The 21,302-nt window shown below is 37.4% G+C and overlaps 1 protein-coding gene across 11 annotated transcripts in view; it reads right to left on the bottom strand.

The window, feature by feature from the left end:
• L3MBTL3 (L3MBTL histone methyl-lysine binding protein 3) overlaps positions 1-21,302 on the bottom strand; it is an 87,497-nt gene that overhangs the window by 33,961 nt on the left and 32,234 nt on the right. For all 11 annotated transcript variants that reach the window (XM_048048097.2, XM_048048096.2, XM_048048095.2 and 8 more), the window contains 5 exons: positions 17,839-17,943; positions 16,058-16,193; positions 11,541-11,632; positions 10,844-10,995; positions 1,935-2,011 (listed from right to left, as the gene is read on the bottom strand). In XM_048048097.2, coding sequence (XP_047904054.2) covers positions 1,935-2,011; positions 10,844-10,995; positions 11,541-11,632; positions 16,058-16,193; positions 17,839-17,943 — 562 coding nt within the window. The remainder of the gene's footprint in view (positions 1-1,934; positions 2,012-10,843; positions 10,996-11,540; positions 11,633-16,057; positions 16,194-17,838; positions 17,944-21,302) is intronic.

The raw sequence follows: 21,302 nt of genomic DNA on the forward strand, positions 1-21,302 counted from the left end.
GCAAACACAATCTAGTCAGTGATGGCTTTGTACACACGTTAGAGCACATCTGACTACTTGCTATGCTTTTAGCAATTTTGTTTTAACCAAATTTCTAAAAAATAGCTGGGACATTTACTATAATAACAATTTACAGGCATCAAAGAAAATGTTGCCCTTCTCAGAAAATGTCATGTTTACAAACACTTTATACAAGTAACACACAGACAGCTTTCCTTTCACAGAACAGGCAGTGCCTGTCCTTCACTTTTAATCTGCACTAGAAGTTTAATGTGAAGTTTAAACATTCTGATTTATCATCTGGAACAGAACAAAACCAATTCTCATTTATTTTAAAAGGGATTTTGCTGAATAATAGGCTGTAATTAACCTTCTGACAGACAGACTGCTTATGACTTTCTAAGATTGCTGGGCATTAGAATTTCTCTCAAAGCTTATTTTAACCAATTAAAATTTTCCATGTTGTCAGACCATGGATGTCAGTTTCTGCTACAGATCCAGAATGCACAGCTTTCTTCCCCTAAGTCTTCAACTTCATCAGTAAGCTGTTGAACTACTTGGTCCAACTGTACAGTTGAGCAACTTCCATTTTGCGGAATAAAAAGGCTTCTTACAGAGTTGAAAGATGGATTGTTCTCTGAAATTCTTTGTTGATATCAGCAGCATGAAAATACTGAAGACTTTGAATATGAACTTCAGCTTGCCCATCTTTCATCAAGTCAATGCTTTTTTTATTTCAACAAAACACTATTTTTTCTGACTAACCTACTCCAATTAGATAAGAAAAATAACAAGAGAATAAATAAAACAGCTATTTATAATTTCAGAAGTATCTAAGCCAGCGTAAGTCACCATTTCTAAGAGAAACGGTTTTATTTCCCAACCAATCCTTCCAGCTCACTGTGATAGAAGTTTTATTTGAGTGATCATAGAGTGATTCAGTCAGGAAACAGATCTAGTTAAAAATTAATCTAGAAAAAAAAACAGAAAGCGTACAAAATTTTTGGTATGAGTGTTGGCCTACATCTTAAACCTTAATTAAATCTTATCAAGCTGTTTGGGGACAAAGTGGTGTAAACTTCAGCATAAAAATGTTCTGATTTGACAGACACACAATTGCTACAGCAGTGCTATGACAGCTAGCCTAACAACTGTCAGGTGATACGGGTGCTGTATCACATTCCCAGGTTCCAGGTACTAGGCTATCATCTGCTTATATACTAGGCTATCAGCTGGTTATATTGCTTTTTAAAGTCCTTTATGTCTGAAAGCTGTAGAGGCACCAAAGGCTAAAGAGATATAAATTGGATAGCAGATATTTTTATAATGCTGTGGTCTGTACTACTTCCCACATAACCATCTTCATTTTCCCATGGCAGGGAGAGCATTTAGTTAAATCAGCTACATGCAACAGCCCTGAAAAGCAGGAGTTTTCTTGTATTTAGTAGTAATTAGTATACTTTCATTCCTCAGAACTCTCTTATTGTTTTCCTCTCTTCCAAGGAGCCCTTAAAAGTTTGACTCCTTGATCAGACAAGGCAGTCTTCTCATCCATGCATTATCATACATATTTAGTTCACATTAAGTTGTTTTTCATACACAATAATCTCACACACCTAGAATTCTCACAATGTAAGCATCACAATAAGTGAATACATTCAGCCAAAAATACAAAGTTGTTCAGATTTCAATGAGTATCTTTCTTGGATAGATTTCTCTATTAAAGCAACATACATGTGCATACCTAATAACAAAATTATATTGTACCTCTGTTCTGAGTAAATTATGTCCTGTAAAAACTAAACTAGCAATACCAATTCTTAATTACAGAAAGAAAAATTCAGGAGAGGTAGCAATAGCCTTATTGTAAGACATAATTCTCCTAGGTGGCTATAACTTCCTTAAATCCTTCAGATGTGTAGTATGATACAAACCTGGCGGGGTGATGAGAGTTCTTTTATGCTCTTTACACCATCCAACTGGATGAATATGGGGGCTAGCTGCCTCACACCTGGGAAAGAAAAAATAACACAGTTCTTCAGACATCCTATTACGCTTATAAAACAGTATATGCTAAAAAGAATTAACAAATTCTAAATTACTTATGATATATTCAACTTACACTTAAACTGCTAACAGTGAAGACATGAACACATTTAACACTAACTTTGTTACTACCTAAACAAGCATAAGGCTTTATTAAAAATTTCACTGAAAGGTCAATAAAACAAGTCTACTAAGTCAGTGGTAGACCTCTATTGGGAAGCTATAATGCTAGACCTGAAAAATTCAGACTCTTGGTAGAAACATGTTGCTTGGTTACAAGAACACACTAAACTGTCAGATAGGTGGGGTTTTGCAATGCCAAGACCCAAACTGTGAACCAAAAGTTTAAAGACTTTGATTAATGATCTGAGTTCACCTGGAAGCAGATTCGAAAATCATGCACAACTGCAATAGGCTGACAATAGCAAGCAAAAATTCAATATGAGATTCGAAGTGGTTTAAATGGAGCTATGAACATGTTATTACAACCCAGCAGCACACAAGAAAAGAAGTCTGTGAGAAACTGTCAGCAAAAGAGAATAAAATACCATTTTAGACCTCAAACTGCATGAAAGAATCCAGGACTAATCAGTGAACCAAGACTGTAAATTGCCCTAAGAAGGCTGATCAAATTCTTTCACTCAAGAGACCAACAAATTCCTGTATTTTCTGTTATGTGCATCAAATTTTGCACAAGTGCCATTGCCTATGGTGCAACACAAGAACCACAGAAGACTAACAGGCAGGGCGAACTACAGCTGATGTGCTGGTGATACCGAGTCAGAAGTTCTCTCCCTGATAGAATAATAGAACCAAATTTGCAATATTTTACTGTGCTTAGTTAGATAGGAGGAAGACTAGAAACTTTGTATGTCTGATACTATGTTACTCACTAATTAGTCAGCCTTATCTGTAAGACCATCCAGAATTGCATCCCAGGATGGGGGAGGGGGCAAGATAATAATTTAGGCCTGAAGGATGTGCTGCAAAGAATAGGTGAGGAACTCATGGTATGCACGTCTTTGGATGTGTAAATGACTTAGCTTAGTATGCATGGTTAAGTTGGAATAACAAGGTAAGAAAGAAAGAGATGGTCTAAGCATGCTCAAGAAATGGGTTCAAGCAGCAAACACAGTGAGGAAGACTACCGTAATATCCAATATTACAGAGCACTGTATCCACTGCGTAAGTGTAACTTCCACTATTGCCTAACTTCCACTATTGCCTAACCCTAAAGGTCAGCTTCTGTAGCTGACGCTATATACTCCTAGAAACGTGCCTGTCCTCTTTTAGGGAATCCTGGAAGCATTTCCATCTCACAGTGGCTGCAAGCCCTGAGTCTCAACTCACTCTAGGGCCAACAAACCTTGTTCTGAGCAGTGATGCTGTGACCTGCCCAGGAGACCAAGGCGCCATCCAACATACCATGATGGACATTGAACACAACACAGCCAAATGGAGAGGTAGCTGCACCACCCTGCATGCTTGTCTATGGAAGTTGAAGTAGTTAAGGATTTCATTCCTCATTCCCCAAAGGTGGGCTCAAGAAACAGGCTTTAGACTGGGCTTAAGCGATGTAAATAGAAACATCGTCTCTCCCTGCTACTGAAGGAATGCTGCGTTCCAAGTACTTTGCAAAGCAAATATTTACTGAGAAAAGAAGCCATGCAGAGAGCATCCATGCATAAAGGCATCTACTTAGTATATAGGATGATCTTTGCATAAAATATTGCAACAGTCATTGTGATTCAGTTTCTATTTAATCTCTCTGAAGTCAATGTTTCAACCACTAGACTGGAGATTAACAGATATTCTTGCCTTTTTCCCTCCAGCCCAGGAGTTACTAATGCAAAATACATGAACAGTGGGTCTGTTCTCACTAAGTGTTGTAACTGAATCACTATCTGCATCTACCTTGAAAGTATTGGCTGGAAGTTCATATGCCGTTCTCTCCCTCCATTAGCAGGGAGCTAATTAGCTAATAGCTAATTGATATTTTTAAAAACACTGCATATTAATAATCTGTAATATCCAAGAGAGTACAAAGAACTGTGTATGAAACAAAACGATGATGAAGGTAAATTAGCAAGAACCCTAATGTCTTTACGCATAGGTCAAAATGATAGTTCTGCAAACCTTGAACAGAAGCATGTTGTAAGGACTGCAGAAGGAAGCAGCACAGAAAAGACTGCAGAATGAACCCTGGGCAGTTATCATGTTGTAATTTTGAGCCTGTGCTGCATAAAAGAAAAATGAAGGAGCACGCCATATTTAGAATACACAAAATGTTAAACTTTTAAATAAAAATCTGAAAAGCAATTTTACACAACAATGTCTAAAATTCAGTACAGATGTATTTCAACAACAGAAATGCAAGCTGGGTGTCTCAAAACCAGTCTTACAACAAGCACTCCTGTAGCCTTGTACCTAAAAGGCATATAGTAATGCTGAAAAATATTAGCCAATCTACTACAGCTATCTTGTGGCTTTATGTTTGAAACTGTTGTGCTCATATTTCTTTGTAATAACGCCAAACAAATCACCTTCCAGCAGATAAAACCTGCCTTTGATAGACTCTGTGATGGCTCTGACAATAGCCAAGGATTCAACACACATCAAGAATACCAGCCTTTTGTCCTTCTACAATATACAAAGCCGTACTGTATCTATATGGTATTTATAGTATTGCACCAAATACTTTCTAAATAACAGAAAGTACCATTAATAAAAGGAATGAAAAGGACTTTTATGATTATTTTGCGTTGTTGAAACTCAGCACTCACTCTGACTTCTAGAAATGCTTTGCCCTGAACAAATCAGAAAAAAAAGTGAATGCTTCATGTTCCCTCTTTCTTCTTCCCTTCTCTTTACAGTAACTGTGAAGAGAGGCCAAAGAGCAAGGGGACAGCATTTCTCTATTCTATCTTTCTTAAAATGAGACTATTTCATGGAAGTATTTACCCAGACAGGGCATCCTTCCACACTGGAAGGGTGTACCTGTATTACTTTATGAAATGTTTTGGAGTAAAGTCCACAAATTACTTTCAAAGTCTCCAGAGTTAAACTTGGGATCAAGACCCAAGCTCACAAGCCACTATGGTATTACCAGCATTTGCTTACAGCAATGGATTAAATGTGTAAAAACACTTGTCAGGACTTCCTGAATGCATTTCTTCAGTTTTGCTTCTTCAAGCATACAGTTTGAACACACATGTTTACAAAATTCTGCATAGCAAATGCCACTTCACACACTTCTTGCCTTGAAGACTGAAGAAGGTCTGTCACAATGGAAGATGCACTATGGGAAGATGCTCTGACAGTTCAGCAATAGGAGTTAACACAGAATGTGTAGCAATGAATGCCAGACAGAAGAGCACAGCAAAATAGTGTTATAAAGTATCTGTAGCATTTTGATTTGCTTTACCAGAAAATACGGTCATTACAGATGAGCCTATAAGAAGCTTTTGTAACCAAGGTGGCCTCTTAAAAAAAAACAAAAAAACAGTGGCACTGTTCCAGCAAAAACAGTTCATACAGCCCATCTTTGCATACTGATTTCACACAGCCTTCCAGCTTCTAACAGTCCATTTAACAATACAAACTAGAGATCAGTAAAAATCACACACAATTTAAAGCAAAGCTATCGTGCTTTAATGTGTGTTATTTCATGGACATATGTATCTAGTTTGGAAGAGCAGCTACAGTCTGTCAGCCTAAGCCCATGACTTGTCAGCTCGAACGCCCAAGGCTATTCTGACTTTTCACAATCAATTTGCAGCGTCCCACAGATTTTTAGCTCCTTTACTCCAAAACAGATCACAGAACACCCAGCTCACACACTTGATGATCCCTGAATTCTGACTGTGCCCACTAGGCCCAGAAGGCTGCCACCACTGGCAGGAGCTGCAGAACTTTGCACCTCTGCAGCCACCTCTGCCTGGACTGCAGCAGCGGAGTTGTGACACAGGCATATTCAATTCACAGAGCAACATTATAAAGTTCACACAATTTATACCACTAACAACCAATTCCTTCTGTCTTGTGGGAGCACGCAGACAGAAGACATCTATTATCTGTACTGGAAATGAAGCTAATCCTGCAACTGAAGAGGACCCAAAAGCAGCAGAGAGCCAGCTGAACCACACACGGTTCACACAGAAAAGACAGCAACTCGGCTAGGTTATGGACGGCCTAACTGCGTACTACAAAAGAGGTCAACACAGAAAAGAGCTACATGATGTGAAAAGACAGGAAGAAGCTCTGCCGTTCACAGCTTCCCACAATAAAACAGCTGAGGGCAGTCTGACTGTGAGCCCCTGGCGTGTTCAGCCCTCTCCACAAAAGGAACGTGTCTGCAGTGGTACGATCCCTAACTCACGGCAGGAGAGCACGTCCGGATGATAGACTCAGCTAAGAAGAATTAGTGTTTCTCTGTTGCTCACTTTCAGCTGTCCTGTTACATTTCCCCAGAAACCTGTTTCATATATACAGTTCATTAAATTCAGATCAAGAGAGACAGATGATAATGCTGGCTGTTAAAAAGAAGAATATTCAATACTTTTAGGAAAACGTTTTCCCACACGGGTCTCCACCTGAAGATTTGAACAGAATTCTTATTTAGTAATCATCATTTTCTTTAAAACAAGCTGTATGTGTTATACCTGTTTTCTGTTTTGAAATAATTTCTGATTTTCCCTTTTGGTGAAACAAATCTTCTGGTATTTTGATTTTCACTTTATTAAACATAGATAGAATCTGTAATGGAAATGTTATCTACCAAATAACATTCATACACACATGCATTACATGCATAAATAATATTATGCCCTCCGGAACATTACTTAAGGAACATTACTTATACAACTTCTTGATTATGAGATTTCAGTCCATCTAACTATGTAGAAAAAAAAAAAGAAAAAAGAAAGAAAAAAAGAAAAATGCAGAAATCATCCTGCAGCCCCATCTAGTGCATAAGTGAGAATACTTCATCATTAACAAGTATAAAGCAGGTACCATTTTAGGTCAGGACTTTTCAAAATGTGAATCATGAGGTTATTGCATACATACAGAGGTGGTCTAGCAAGCCACATTATCATGTTATCCATTGAAAATCTAATGATAAGACAGCTGCATGGTGATTTGCAAAAAAATTTACAGCTCTAGAATCACGCATTATCCATTTAAATAGTTAAAAGCATGTAGTATAACTCACAATTCTTTAAGACTGTTTTATCTTCTTTTTGGTTTATTATAACCCCCTCAAAAAGATTTCAAAGAAAGAGTGCGGCAAAGTTAATTATCTCAAAAAAGACACAAGCAGAGCACAACTTTTAAGGACTTTACTATTAGCAAAGTTGCAGATGTTGGTGGAGAGCTGAACTGGCCTCTTATTTAGTCTTCCACCAAAATCCAGCCTGTTCCAAAACTCACCCAGATAAGACAATGATTCAGATAATTAAATGTGATTCAAAACTTCCTGAGGGAAAAACAGATGGAAGAGAACAGTGAGTGAAGCACGGGATGCCATATTTTCCCACATGCCTGGTAAGCTGATCCCAAAAGCTGACCCAAAGCGCTTCTTCTGCAGGGGATGCTCAGACCAGGCAGCGTATTAGGGCAGCCAGAGACCTCTGACCCTGCAAGAATGGGCTGCAGCACGCTCAGCACTGCCACTGCTCAATCTCTCCTGAGGGCCAGCAGCAACAAGCTAGTACAGCTTCTCGTCCTGCTAAAGCTCTGACTGCTTCAGGTTTTGTCACCAAAGTATAAGGAAGCTTACGCTTTGTATCTGCATGTAAACAGAGATGTAAGAGAATGAGGACTGAAAGCCAGCGAGGACCTACAATTAATTCATAGAGATAACCAAAGACTACTTTGGGTAGATATCCAAATGCTACTTCCAGATTTAGTCCAACCTTAAGAGCATTTGGAAACTCCCCTTGGAGTGAATGTATTTGGCTGTCAAAGAAGCATTATTTGTTTCATCAAAAAAAGATAGCACAGATGGAAAGAACCAGAAGACTTATGGAATACAGACAGACCCAAATTCTCCTTCCTGAATGTAAGGCTTAAATCTGTCCATTTTGTTCACTATTCTTCCCCTTAAAATCCACTGTCAAAAGACAATTTAATGGAATTTATAATACCCTGGAAGTATCACCACAATACATTAAAGAGCTGTAACAATGGCTAGTTCTATGTAGGGTATTTATTCTCAATCATTAACGTGTTTTCTAATGTTCAGGGAAAATTCAGGCAAACTATCTTCAGGCTGAAAGCCTCAAGTCTAAAAAGCTTAGGCCATGGTAATATATTTCTGTTTCCTGAAATCTAGTAAATTTAAGCGACCAAGTTTTTTCACTTATTCAAGAAAAGGAAAGAATTTGTGTAGTTAATGAAAAAGTTCAATTTACCCAAACTAACCCGCAGAAAGTATATAGGAAAGAAAGGAGCTTGTTTGAAAATAATCCAGAAAAGAAAGGTACTTGTTTGAAAATCCTCAACTACATGACATATATAATTTTTCCTCACTGAAATCATTACAATTCTGAGATAGAAATTTACATGCAGGTGCAGGAAGACTGTGAGGCCCTCCATTCTGGGTAATCCCAACATGACCTTCCATTTTTAGTTAGAGACTCTAATTGGTAGATGTGAAGTTTACGCACCCAAGATATTTTAAGGCCTCTATAAACCTGGTATCTAAGATTCAAAATACAAGTGGGATGCATTCAGGATGCATTTACAGGTTCTCATTCGGTCAGATGTTCCAATGCTATCTTCATTCACTATTCTTTCATAATATTTTCTTTCCTTCCTCCTCTATTCACTTCTGTTCTCAGTTACAACAACACAAAGTGGGAGGCCTGCTGACTATTACTGTGCCTGAAATTCAGTGTATGCAGTGTCTGCAATGCTTTATAGATACCTATGCTACCTCTGAACAAACTGTGTTATATTACATTGAGTTCATTTGCCTTAAAAGCCTTGCCCAAATGTTGTTTTCATTATTGATTAATGGCATAACTGTTATCCATGAGCACTGACATATCTGGAAATTCAGAACACCTATTACCACTCCCCAATCTCCTGCTACTTTGTAGAGGAAATTTATGCACTGTGTTACTTTGTTATGGAGATAATCACTAATCTTTCCAGTCTTTGAGTGGTATGGCCTATCATCTTGTTACTCAGTTCTTGACTTCCCTGAAATGCCTGCTCGCTGCTGTTTTAATAACTTACTTCTCCTACAGCTTATTTGTCATGTAGCCCATACAATTATTATTTCAAGAGACAGACTCACAAAGTTTTGAAGTTAGAGAACAGTTTCACATCATTCTCACTGACACAGTACCCAAGTTGTCATCAAGTACAGATTAAAAAAGCTTTCTTCATTCATTTTTACAAGTTATACCATTAAATTGCCACTGCAGAAGCCAAGATGCAGCCTTACAATGATCTACCTGTTCTGTAGTAATTTACTCTTAAAAGAATGTAAGATACACTACTTTGCTCTAGATGACCCACCACAAGACCATGCAAGTGTAAATAAAAACCTGTGCTGTGACAGCCAAAGTCTGAATTTCTTTCAGGATCTCTATGGTTATAACATGTCCTGCTGCTTCCACTGACTATGAAAAGTCCCTCCACCATACAACATGCAGAAACGTCATCTCCAATACATGGCAGGATACCAGGGTGTCCTGGTTCCAGTTAGGACAGAGTTAAGTAGCTCATAGTAGCGGGTAGGGTGCTATGTTTTGGATTAGGATGAGAAGAGCGCTGATAACATGCTGATGTTTTAATTGTTGCAGAGCAGTGTTTACACCAGGCCAAGGACTTTTCGGCTTCTCGCTCTGTCCTGCCAGCGAGCAGGCTGGGGGTGCAGCAGGAGCTGGGAGGGGACAGACCCAGGACAGCTGACCCAAACTGGCCAAAGGGGTATTCCATACCATCTGACGTCATGCTAAACAATATATAGGGGTGGCTGGCCGGGGTGGGGGGCCGGCTGCTCGGGAATAGGCTGGGCATCGGTCAGTGGGTGGTGAGCAATTGCGTTGTGCATCACTTGTTTTCTTACACATTATTATTGTTAATACTATTACCATTATCACTATTATTATTATTATTGTTATTATTATTTTCCTGTCTTAATAAACTGTCTTTATCTCAACTCACAGGCTTCACTTTCCCGTTTCTCTCCCCCATCCCAGAGAGGGAGGGGGCTGTGAGCGAACGGCTGTGTGGTGTTTAGCTGCCAGCCGGGTTAAACCACAACACAGGGTCCCAGTTTGTGTCCCAGGAACACAAAATGCAAAAGATGAAAACCAGATTTTGCTACCATCCTGATACATTACACTAATGTCTAAGGTCCAAGCTGAACAACGTAATGGACCAAGAACCTCACAAGGGTAAGCCTTTCTTTCAATTTACAATTATGCATAAATTTAATTCTAAGTACAGTCACATTATCATGTTGCGTATTCTTCACTAAAGACATTAACCTCAGCTACACTATGTAATTGAAATGAGAAATTAATCCGCAGATCTAGATGTAGCACCACGTAAAAACACTCACTCAGTACCATCTCTGAAAATTTTTCACATGCAACCCAACAAGGGAAATTTGATTCATCCGGTCTACCACTGAGACACACTCTGGTGGCCATGATTACAAATCTAGCAAAAGTTGGTATGGTAACTGTATGCACAGTCTGGAAACTATCACAGAAAATACTGCTTAAAGCTAACACATTTCTGATACATCTCACTAGGATACAAAACAAAAACATCATACCAGTAGTCGTAACTCTCATCCCAGTTGTCAAAATGAACCAGAAAACGATTGTCCACCATGTCTGTTACCGTAGCAACACAAATGAATGTAGGGTTCTTTTTGTCTACGGCTTCCAGCTTCATCCCTACTCGAAATCCCGATGGAATCACTGTCTACATAGAGAAAGACATTTAATTAAAGATAAATACTGTAAATCCAGAAATCTCCCCAGTGTCCACAATCAATATATTCATGTCATTTCTAAGTTTCCCAATTAGCTTCTCCAACAGAGTGGCAGCAGCTTAATTAGTTGACATGAGAGATGCTCAAACACAGAGACACTCACGATTTATGAAATAAAAAAGTACTGATCATGCTGCTAAAATTAAACATGTTGCTTTTGACTCTGTCTCAGACATTCCCTCTGAAAGATTGCTTGTTCCACAACAGTATGATGTGAGACACAGTAGTAACAACAATTATTGAGATTCATTTAATATACCATTTCGGAATATATCAGATACTTAAACAGATTCAGAAAAGAAAATAATGAATGAGAATTGCAGAGGTGAACTGAAGTGAAGATTATTACTGCATTTGTTTAAATTTAAATATTTACAGGTCTCAGGTCAGCCATCACTGAAATGTGCCGTAAGTCTACCAGACACATGAGCCCACTAACAACTTTCCATACCACCAGTAACAAATGAGTACTTACTGTATTCTGGTTTTCAAACAGAGATTTGGGAGCTGCTTGAGCCTTGCACGCCTTTAGATATGAGGGCCAGCTGAATTCTTCTTCCTTATATCCTAAATAAGGGCCATAAAGGAATGTCATGAAGTAAGATGGGCATGATATGAAAGAAGTAGAAATTATTTTTCAGTCCAGTTCTGGACTGTTTCTTACAATTTTAAAACCGAAAAGCTTATTCACTGTTAATTACTTATTTTATTTTTATATAAACTACATAAGAAAAAATTACTTTAAAACTAATTATTATTTTTATCCTAATATGAACTCAATGAGTCTCTAAGGGTTCACTATTTTGGATTACTAGAAGCTGAAGAAGCTGGACACACTGTAGAGTAGCTTACAGAGTTCAAAAGAAAGCTGATGAAGTTCCTCTATTCTTATTTGTGCATCTGGTATTACAAAGAGGAATAACGTTCTTTATTTAGTGCTGGTTGAGCTTCCTTACAGAAATGTCAAGATTTCTTTATGCTAACTGAAAAAAATACTGCTTCACATTATTAGTTTCCTGTAGTTGGCTAGGAGTGACATTTAAACTGTTCCTAATCTTCATCTAGGAGGAAGAGTAGACATATAAATGAAGCACTGAGCCACAGCTCAGGAGACTTCAGCTCAGTTTCAATTTAACCTTCAAAACAATGCAGGGAACGTTTCTTAAAAAATTACTGCTCTGTCCTTGATCTCTGACCTCAGAGTCCTGACTGCCAAAGGACATGGAGGTCCTTGAGGTGCAGAGCAATATTTAAGGGAAGCCTAGCAACTGAAACGCGCAATTCTACCAGGTATCAAAAATCACAATCTCGGTAAGATAACAATTTCATACTGTAATCTCCCTCCCATCCAACAAAACTCTCCAAGCAGCACAGGCTACTAGCCGCCTCTCTTTCCCCATGAAAACCACACCTCGCCACCTCTCTTCTTTCTGCCCTGCAGCTACCCACAAACTTTCCTCTGATGTTCTGGCTGACACACACACAACCAACAAGCTCAGAGCAAGTGCTCTCTCCTGTGGCTTTTCAGTCTGTGTCTTGGATTTCAGAACCAACAAAGGCCCCAAAGCTTTTCTAGCTATGCCAGTCAGTCTAAGAAAAGAACCTTCCACTTCCAACAGACTTTACCCTACTAAACCCTCAGGTTACCACTGAAACAGTATGACCACAATTAGCTTTAAAACAAACTCCTTAGGTTATATTGAAACAGTTGCTTATACCATGGATGCCACAGAACCCCGTATGTAGTTACAGTGTAAACAGTCCCCTACACGCATTTTCCATACTTTTTATTCTATGCTTGGAAAGAACAGTACTTGGAAAGAAATCCAAACTTCTGTTGATAGTTTGCCTCTTCTAATATTTTCTTATGGAAAAAGTAAAATAATTAATAATATATAGAACTTCATAAATAATTCACATTAAACTGCATGTACATCTGATCACTAAAGCAACAATGAAGAGCTGTAAGCACACAGAGCCTTCTTCCTTTATTCTGTTAAATAAGCTTTAGGCACATCTATTTTAGTTTGTATGTTACAATCCAGTAAAACAAGACCCAAAACACCACCAATTTCAGTGAGTGATTGCTTTAACAATTGAAATGTGTCACCTTTTGACTATTTAAAGTGTTATTCGAATATGCCACAGACTACAATAGCTCCATGTAACCTTCTGAGAATCTCATATTTTCCAAGACACCACAAGTAATGAATCCTTAACTTCAGTCTCTCCACATGCCTGTTTTAATTTTAAATATTAGCTAAAAGAAATTAATCTCCAAGTACAAATAATGATACTTTTCATTATACTCTCCCTGCCTCTTGTATTAATGCACTATAGCTGTAGACCAGCCAAAACCATTCTTAAAGCATTGTGGTTGGTATAAAGGCTTTAATTCTTCCTTGGCATTTTAGAGAAAATTCAGACCTAACTCAAAGCTCACAGTAGACAACTCCCAACTCACAGTAGACAAAACTCTCACCTACTGCATCTGCAATAGGATCAGGTACTGGTATTGGGCCAAAGCTCAAGGAAAATAAATTTGTGTTCGTAGACAGTTTCTGGACAGCATGGGTCTTCTAGTCACCACGTAAGAAAGGAATATCTCTACCTCCTACATTACCTATCACTCAAGAAAGGACTGAAGGTCAATTTGATCAAGCCACTGTAGATATAGAACAGTATTCACTAATTAAAACCACAGGCTTCATTAATTCCCAGTCAATTCAAAAGCACAAAATGCAATTGTTAACTGGCATTACATAATTTGTTAACTAGGTAACAGTCTTGTTTTTTTTGTAATACAGCAATACATTTTCATCTCCTGCGAATCTGAAAATTCTTCTCACTTTGATCACTCTTCTTAATCATTTGTCAGTGAAATTTTGTTTTCAAGAATCTATGAAACTACACCATCATTAGGACTACATATGTTTCTGGAAACGTTTGAGTTCTGTGAAGTAGTATTTTATATACGATGCAGTGCCCCAAGCAAACTGCTATAACTGGTATTAGCTTTAGTGTCAGTACAATCTGCAATGGGCACCAAATAGAAAGCACTGTTAAAATGTAATACCACAGCAAAATATAAGCAATCTGCCCACCTATCTGTTGATCTACTAGACATAAGAAGTTTCAGAGGACACAAAAATGTACTATACATGAAAAAAATCTGGTTTTCCTCAAAACCCAACAAAAACGCGCAAGAAAAACTCCAACAACCTCAAACTGAACTCCCTTTGCTTGGAATAACAGAACTCCACAAATGTCAGTAAAACATAAGCAATGAAAGACCTCCTGCTGCAAAACTAGAAAAATATCTTTAACTGACGAATGGCCAATTCCTCCCACCTCCTTCCAATGTACAGTACCGCTTGTTCTCTCCCATTCCTCTTCCATCCCACATGCAAGCTAAGCTTGCACTGGGACAATGGAAGAAGTCCCACAAGTACAAGAGCAGGTTTCAGGAACCACACCTCATCAATAATCGAAGAGATTACTGCTGAGGTGAAGCAAAGGAGCCAAGCTACACAAAGGGCAACATACTTTGCTGGTCTTGAATAAAAATACCAGAGAATGATCTTGTTATTTAAAAGCAGGAATATGTTCTTGGGGGTAGCAGGATTACATAGCTGTGCAGGATGACAACCAGATTCCTGACAAGTACTTCCGTATTTCCTTATCTCCCTCAATACCTCTGATAGGCCCCAGGACTTTCCCAAGTAAAAAGAGCTATCCACTGGTTCAGTGTGGTGAAAAAATAAACTAAACTTAAACTTAACAAAGCTTGCTCTAATAACATCAATCACTCTGTAACTCATTTGCTACACATCACTACAGTGAAGGCCAGCCTTCTGAGAAAATCTGATTTATGTTCAAGAAATTGCTATTTCTACATAGCTAGTTATGCAGAACTATGATCCAAAGAAAGGTCATGTACTCAAGTGGCAGTATGGAACACTCTTGCCCTGGAGCCAGCAAGAGGCTTGTGGAGTTCTCAAAGGAGCTGCAGTCCATGCTCCTTCCTACAAGGCTCAGCTGCAGAAATGCCATCTTCTCTCACACTGGTAAGCCTTCGGCCCATATATTTTCAGTGGCTTTACTCTCACTTTTCACACCTGAACACTTGCATCCACAGTTTTTTAATTCTCTAGAATGCATCTTCTGACTCTGTGCAATCATCATTCTGCAGACTTCATAACTATACAGTCCTACCATCTGTATGTCAAAACACCCCATTAATTTCTTATTCTCCTGTGTCCAGGACATGCTCCCTTTAACCCTGTTTACTCCATTCCCTCCCAAAAAGGGAGTCTATTTGTCCATTTTGTCATAGTACTGTTCAGTGCAGATGCCCTCTATCCACCAAAAGAAAATAGTTACATAACCTTAAATGGAATATTTAAAGAAGTGAGTTCCAAATATTTCAATAGATGTATGCCATTTATATAAGCTATGTACAAATTACCTTTTCAGGTTGTAATCTTTACACTGTTTTCTCCCTCCTGCTCTGGTCATTCCTATTTCTGTCTCCCTAAGCTTAATCTTTGAGGCAAAAGCACACAATCATCATTAGTCTATGCCAAAGTATGTATGTTGTTAATATGTAAAAATGAAAATGTCCTGAGACCCTCTGCTAAAGGATTCTCAGTTGCCTGTGAGACCTCTCTTTAAGCATACATGTCACCAGGATGCTGCTAGTTTACTTGCAATAAGCATTCATTTGGGGACTACTTTTGTTTCTTAACTTTCTTTCCTAATGCCTTATGAATGACTTTTCTGGTTTTTTTTTATTTCTTGTGTTCCCTGAATTTTCACTGAATAAAAAAGGTAGGATTTCAACCTCAAGACTTAAGGCAGAATCTAATTTGCCATGTTCCAATATTCTGACTAAAAGAACAAAAACATTTCTGATAAAAAACCTACAGCATTACATAGATAGTCTCAATCAGAGAGCTATAAAAAATGCACACATTTCAAACTAAACAATACCTTTAGGTGGGTGAAGCTTGTGACCTGTTTTTTCACACCATCCAACAGGATGAATGTCTGAAGAATCAGCATTCACCCAGAAATCATAACAATCTGGGTATCCATCAAAATGGAGTCGTATTCTGTAGCCACAAACCTAAAAGCAAGAATGTACAACATACAATACATAAGATTTAAGATATCTGCCCTACACATAACAGTTTCTGTTCAGTATGAAATATATGAATATAGTCTTAGCAGCCTTTTACTTCTGCTCAGGCAAACACTGGATGAATAAACTCACTTGATAAGAAAGAAAGCTTGACAAAAAGCAAAGTATTCGAGTGCCTCCTCTTCTGGTAAAAAGCATTAACTAAGAGCTGAATACTGCTATTATAGTTCAAAAAATTGAAAACTGTTCCAGCCCAACATCAGAATAAAATAGAAATCCTAGAGAAGACCATGGATACAGCTGATATGATCATGGAGAAAGTGCTGATAACGATGGTTTGAAAGTACCCTGATTAATCAATATGCAAGAGAGCACTGCTAGAATGCCAACAATGACTATGTTAAACATGGTCTTCAGAACTGTTATGACAGATATGCCCCAGAACTTCTTCCTTAAAGTAGTAAGTTAATCACCAAGTCAAAGGGAAAATCAGGAGATACAATCCTTCTTTTCTGCACTGAAGTTCTCTATATCTTCCTGAGTGCCAAATGCCATAATTCTCCTGCAGTCATCAGTGGAATTCTCTTAACATCACAGCCACCCTATTTTATATTTAATTTACACTCTGACATAACTTTCAGTTTATCACCTTGGAATTTATGACAGGTCACCCTGCCATAAAATATGACCCATCACTAACTGCTAAGCACCAGGTGCACAGGAAATACTCATCTACTGACATCCATCCACAAGAAATTAGAAGAGATCCACACAAATGGGATATGACCATGGGCCATAAAGAGATTCAGAAACAGGAAAGAAAAAACCTACGTTATTAAAATATATATAATGAAATTAAAGCTGTCTAGAATACCAGTGACAGAGAGCAGAATACCTACCTATTCCTTTTTCCCCTTTTCAATACATAGGAAAAAAAAAAACAACAACAATAAAACTTTGCAAAAACTCATGTAAGGTATGTTTAATAGACATAAAAATTGTTATTGAGAAGCTGGATCTCATCTATATTATTAAAAGCAATGAAACTTCTCATGAAAAAAGAAACAACACTTCATAAGCCAGCAAAAAGGCAAACTGAGTTTGCATTGTATACTAACTTGTAGAGGCTGCCAATACAGGCAATTTCTGAGGCAATAAGCCTGAAAAAAAAATTAGCACAATTGCAACACAAAAACGAAAAGTTAGTTATTTGTATCAGTGAACGCACCACCAGCAGTACTATCAAACCTCTATAAAATTTCTAAAAATCAGTTGTCATATATAAGTTTTTTAAACTTATTTTCTCTTTTAAGTATAGATTCAACCAAAACTATATGATTACAGAAAAAAAAAATTGTCCAATAACAACAACGTAACACTGTTTTCTCTAGCTGTATATGTTAAAGGTATGCAGATAGCCACTGCTGCATGGTACTGGACATAATCTTCACATGTTTGTCAGGCAGATTTAATAAAGCTCATTAGTTTAAAAGCTGTCTTCTTACATACAGTTTCTGCCTGCCTGTTAGAGAAGACAGAGCACTTCCAGCTGCTGCTGTTCCAGTTGAGTTTCTTCTGTGATCTTGCACCAAGGCTGCTCTCAGCATCCTTTCACTGTCTGGGAACTTACCTCAGCCACTGTGAGAACACAGTAGATTGACTGGTGCTCGGGATCCACACCCTCCAGCTTCATCCCTACTTTGAATCCATTTTTGTTGTATGGGAAAGACTGATACTGGAATGGAAAAGGACAGTTTCAATATTTTTGAAAGTATACCAGAGACAGACAGAATATCTTCATAAGGAAAAGAACAGTGATTATTTATTACTCATGTTTCTGAAAGTACTAATAAATCACTTTAAAGTAAGTTTTGCATTTTAAAAAACACAAGCAAGGAAAAGAGAATTTGATGATTGTTTGAAAAATGCATTGATACTAGAATGACTTAAGGTTTTGGAGTACTTAAAAAAATTACAAGGAATCAGCAAAAAAGTTACCTAAGAGAAAAAAAGAAAAGATAATTTGCCCTCAACTTTCCACTAATTGTCAATAAAACATTTTAACAATGTAATTATTTTTTTTTCAGCCTGTACAGTGACACTTCAACACCTTTCTGGTGGTTGTAACTCCTATAAAAAACAGAACAATGAAATTCTATTTTGCCTTTTCTATATCCCAGGTCACCGATGATGAATGGCAAAACAGAAATACAAAATACCATTTCTACATAGGGATGGCCTCTTTAATGTCATTTCTCATTTATAAGCTCATTTTCCAGGAATATTTTTGCATCAGTGGAACATGATTACCCTTACATCACACTACAATGAACCCAGGAAAACATTTTTTTCAAAAAGAAAGTGAAACAAGGCTAAGCAGAATGGATGTTTTCAAGTGGAAGGCATCAGCTTCCCTGTATCATGATCCCTGTCCTCTGTTATAGAAGGAAACTAGCAGCTTTAAGGTTAAATTAAAGGGAGGGAAGAGGGAAAAGAAGAATATCAGAAAAACAGCTGAATAAAACCAAAGACGGTTTTCCAGGGGTTACCAATTTTATTGCTAGTTTCTATGTCCCAGTTACTGATAAAACAGAGGTGAAGCATCATATGTGCTCCCCCTCCCTTTTGTTTCTGCCTTTGATTAGTGAGATACAGGATATTGGTCTTACCCTAAGGGGCAACTCTTGTTTATTTATACAGAGAGTTAAATATTGAAACCATTTTTGTATGTTTCTGTTACCACTACACACCATGATTTAGTCAAAAATTCTCCTGAAATTTAGACAAAACACTAACAATGTTTTATACAAAAAGAATATATGCATTACCAAGTAAAAATCAAACATATTTATAGTTAAAACAATATACAATCCATTCACTCTAAATGTTTAGAAAGGAAGGAAGAAATACATAGGAATAAGAAAGGAAATAAAAATACAGAATATACTTGTGCCAAAGTATCCAAAACTCTGCTAGGAAATAAATACAGAAAAAAGAGGGGATTCATTTTACCTAACTGAAAGTTACACGTGCTATCCAGCCATCTACAGTACCTCTGCAGACATTGGAAAGGAAGGGAACTTGAAAGGAAGGGAATCCTCTCTTTGATGGCTTTGGCTGTAACTCATCTGAATAATAAATCCAGGAGAAAAAGAAGTAGTGCATGGCACAAGGGCAGGAATATGCAATCAAGGGGAAAGGAAATGGAGAACTAGACCAGCTGATATTCTACAGGGGCCAGCTAAGACATGTGTAACCACAGCTCTAAGACTCTACCTAAAAATAGGTTAGATCATTCTGTAGAGCTCAGTTTAAGAGATCAGAGTGGCTGACTGCAGTACATGGATTTGAAAAGTTATTTAATCTTAACAGCACCATGTTTAATGTATTTCGTATCAAAGAAATTTTAAAGAAATTACACTATGCATAATTCTGGATACTTCCTCAAGATGAAAGTAAACGCGAAGCATTTTTTTAAATCAATAAACTGAATTTTTCAAGCTTATCTTGGTGCACAGTGTTGCAGTTAATGCTACATCATAAATACCTTTACAGATAAATTATCTTGGTATAAAACTGAAATGTTGGAAATGCCAACACACTGAGGAACAGTGGCCAAAAAGGTAACTGAGATTTTTCAAAAGCAAGTACAAATAAATATACAAAGAAAAGAAACAATTAAAAAAGTCATGGATCTGTTTATTCTTTCATTGTTATAATAAACAATGAAAACTTCAAATTCTACAAACAATACACCAAAAATTATGCAATTATCACACAGGTATTTCTTGAAATATGAGACATGAATTATTCACTATTCTTTCCATTGTCAAATTTAAAACTTGTAAGGCAACACAATATTTCTTTTACAACAAAATAAGACAACTTTTAGAACACTAATAACTTTAATACTACTTAAGATTTCGATTTTGTGCATTATTCTCATACCATACATCACCCAAGGTGAAGTCTGTAACAAACCTAGTTATCACACATTGCCTTCATAACAAACATTTAAAGTTACATTGTTAAGGAGAGGTACAAGAAGAAAACGAGTAAAGGTAAAAGGAGTCAGCAAATAAGCAGATGACAGACTGAGGATTAGAAACGTTTTTGCATGGTGCAGGAACATAGACCAAAAACAGAAGATTGTGTCAGGGGAGTTGGACACTGAAGAAAAACAAAACTCAAGGGTCAATAATTTCCATTTCCCAGAACAATAACATCTTGTCAGTCACAGCCTAGAAATGAGTCTAAGATTTAAGTAACAGGGAGTGCCAAGCTCTCCATTATCCTAATCATTCCCGACAAAGCGTACAAAAAAAAAACAGCTGTTGAAAAGTACTGCTTCTGAACTGGGAAAAATAAATAAATAAATAAATAAATAAATAAAGTAATTCTCATAATCCAGACAGAAATCGAGGATTCAGAATTGTTATTACTGTTTTTTTTTGGTTTTGTTTTTAACATTACTGTTTTTCTGGTTTGCTTGGAGTAATATTAGCTGGGCACTTCTGAGTGCTATTAAGAACGCTCTCTCTGCTACAGGATTTAAATACCAAACAAAAAGCTAGTTACCCAGGGGATAAAGACCTTAAAAGTAAATATAAACAAGATGCATCAAATGAGGAAGGTACTCTGTGAGGACAATGAAAGAGAACAGAACGTCATCATGTCACTCAAGGCTTTATCACTATGCACAGTGCCCAGAAAGGCTGGTACATGCCTGGGTGCTGCGACAGCAGTATTTCATGGAACTTCAGCCAGGCAGAGCAACACTTTTAAATCTACATTTCAGATAGAGACACTACTTACCAGGATTTTTTTCTTGTCAATTTTTCAACCAGTGTATAGCACAGGGGGATACAACAAATGATGGTCAGGTAACTGTTGTTCTTGCACTTACATATTTTTGGATTCTGTACATTGCAATCTTAGTTCTTTAATTACTTTTGTATCTCAGTACTGTCTAGAAGAACCAAGATCAGCACCACACACACATGTAAGCTGAAAAGCTGATCTCTGCATGAAAGATTCAATAGTTGAAGTATAAAGCAAACAAAAACAAATGGATGCAGGAAACAGACTCCAAGT

This window comes from Anser cygnoides, chromosome 3 (assembly GCF_040182565.1).
Source record: "Anser cygnoides isolate HZ-2024a breed goose chromosome 3, Taihu_goose_T2T_genome, whole genome shotgun sequence".
Classification (NCBI taxonomy): domain Eukaryota; kingdom Metazoa; phylum Chordata; class Aves; order Anseriformes; family Anatidae; genus Anser; species Anser cygnoides.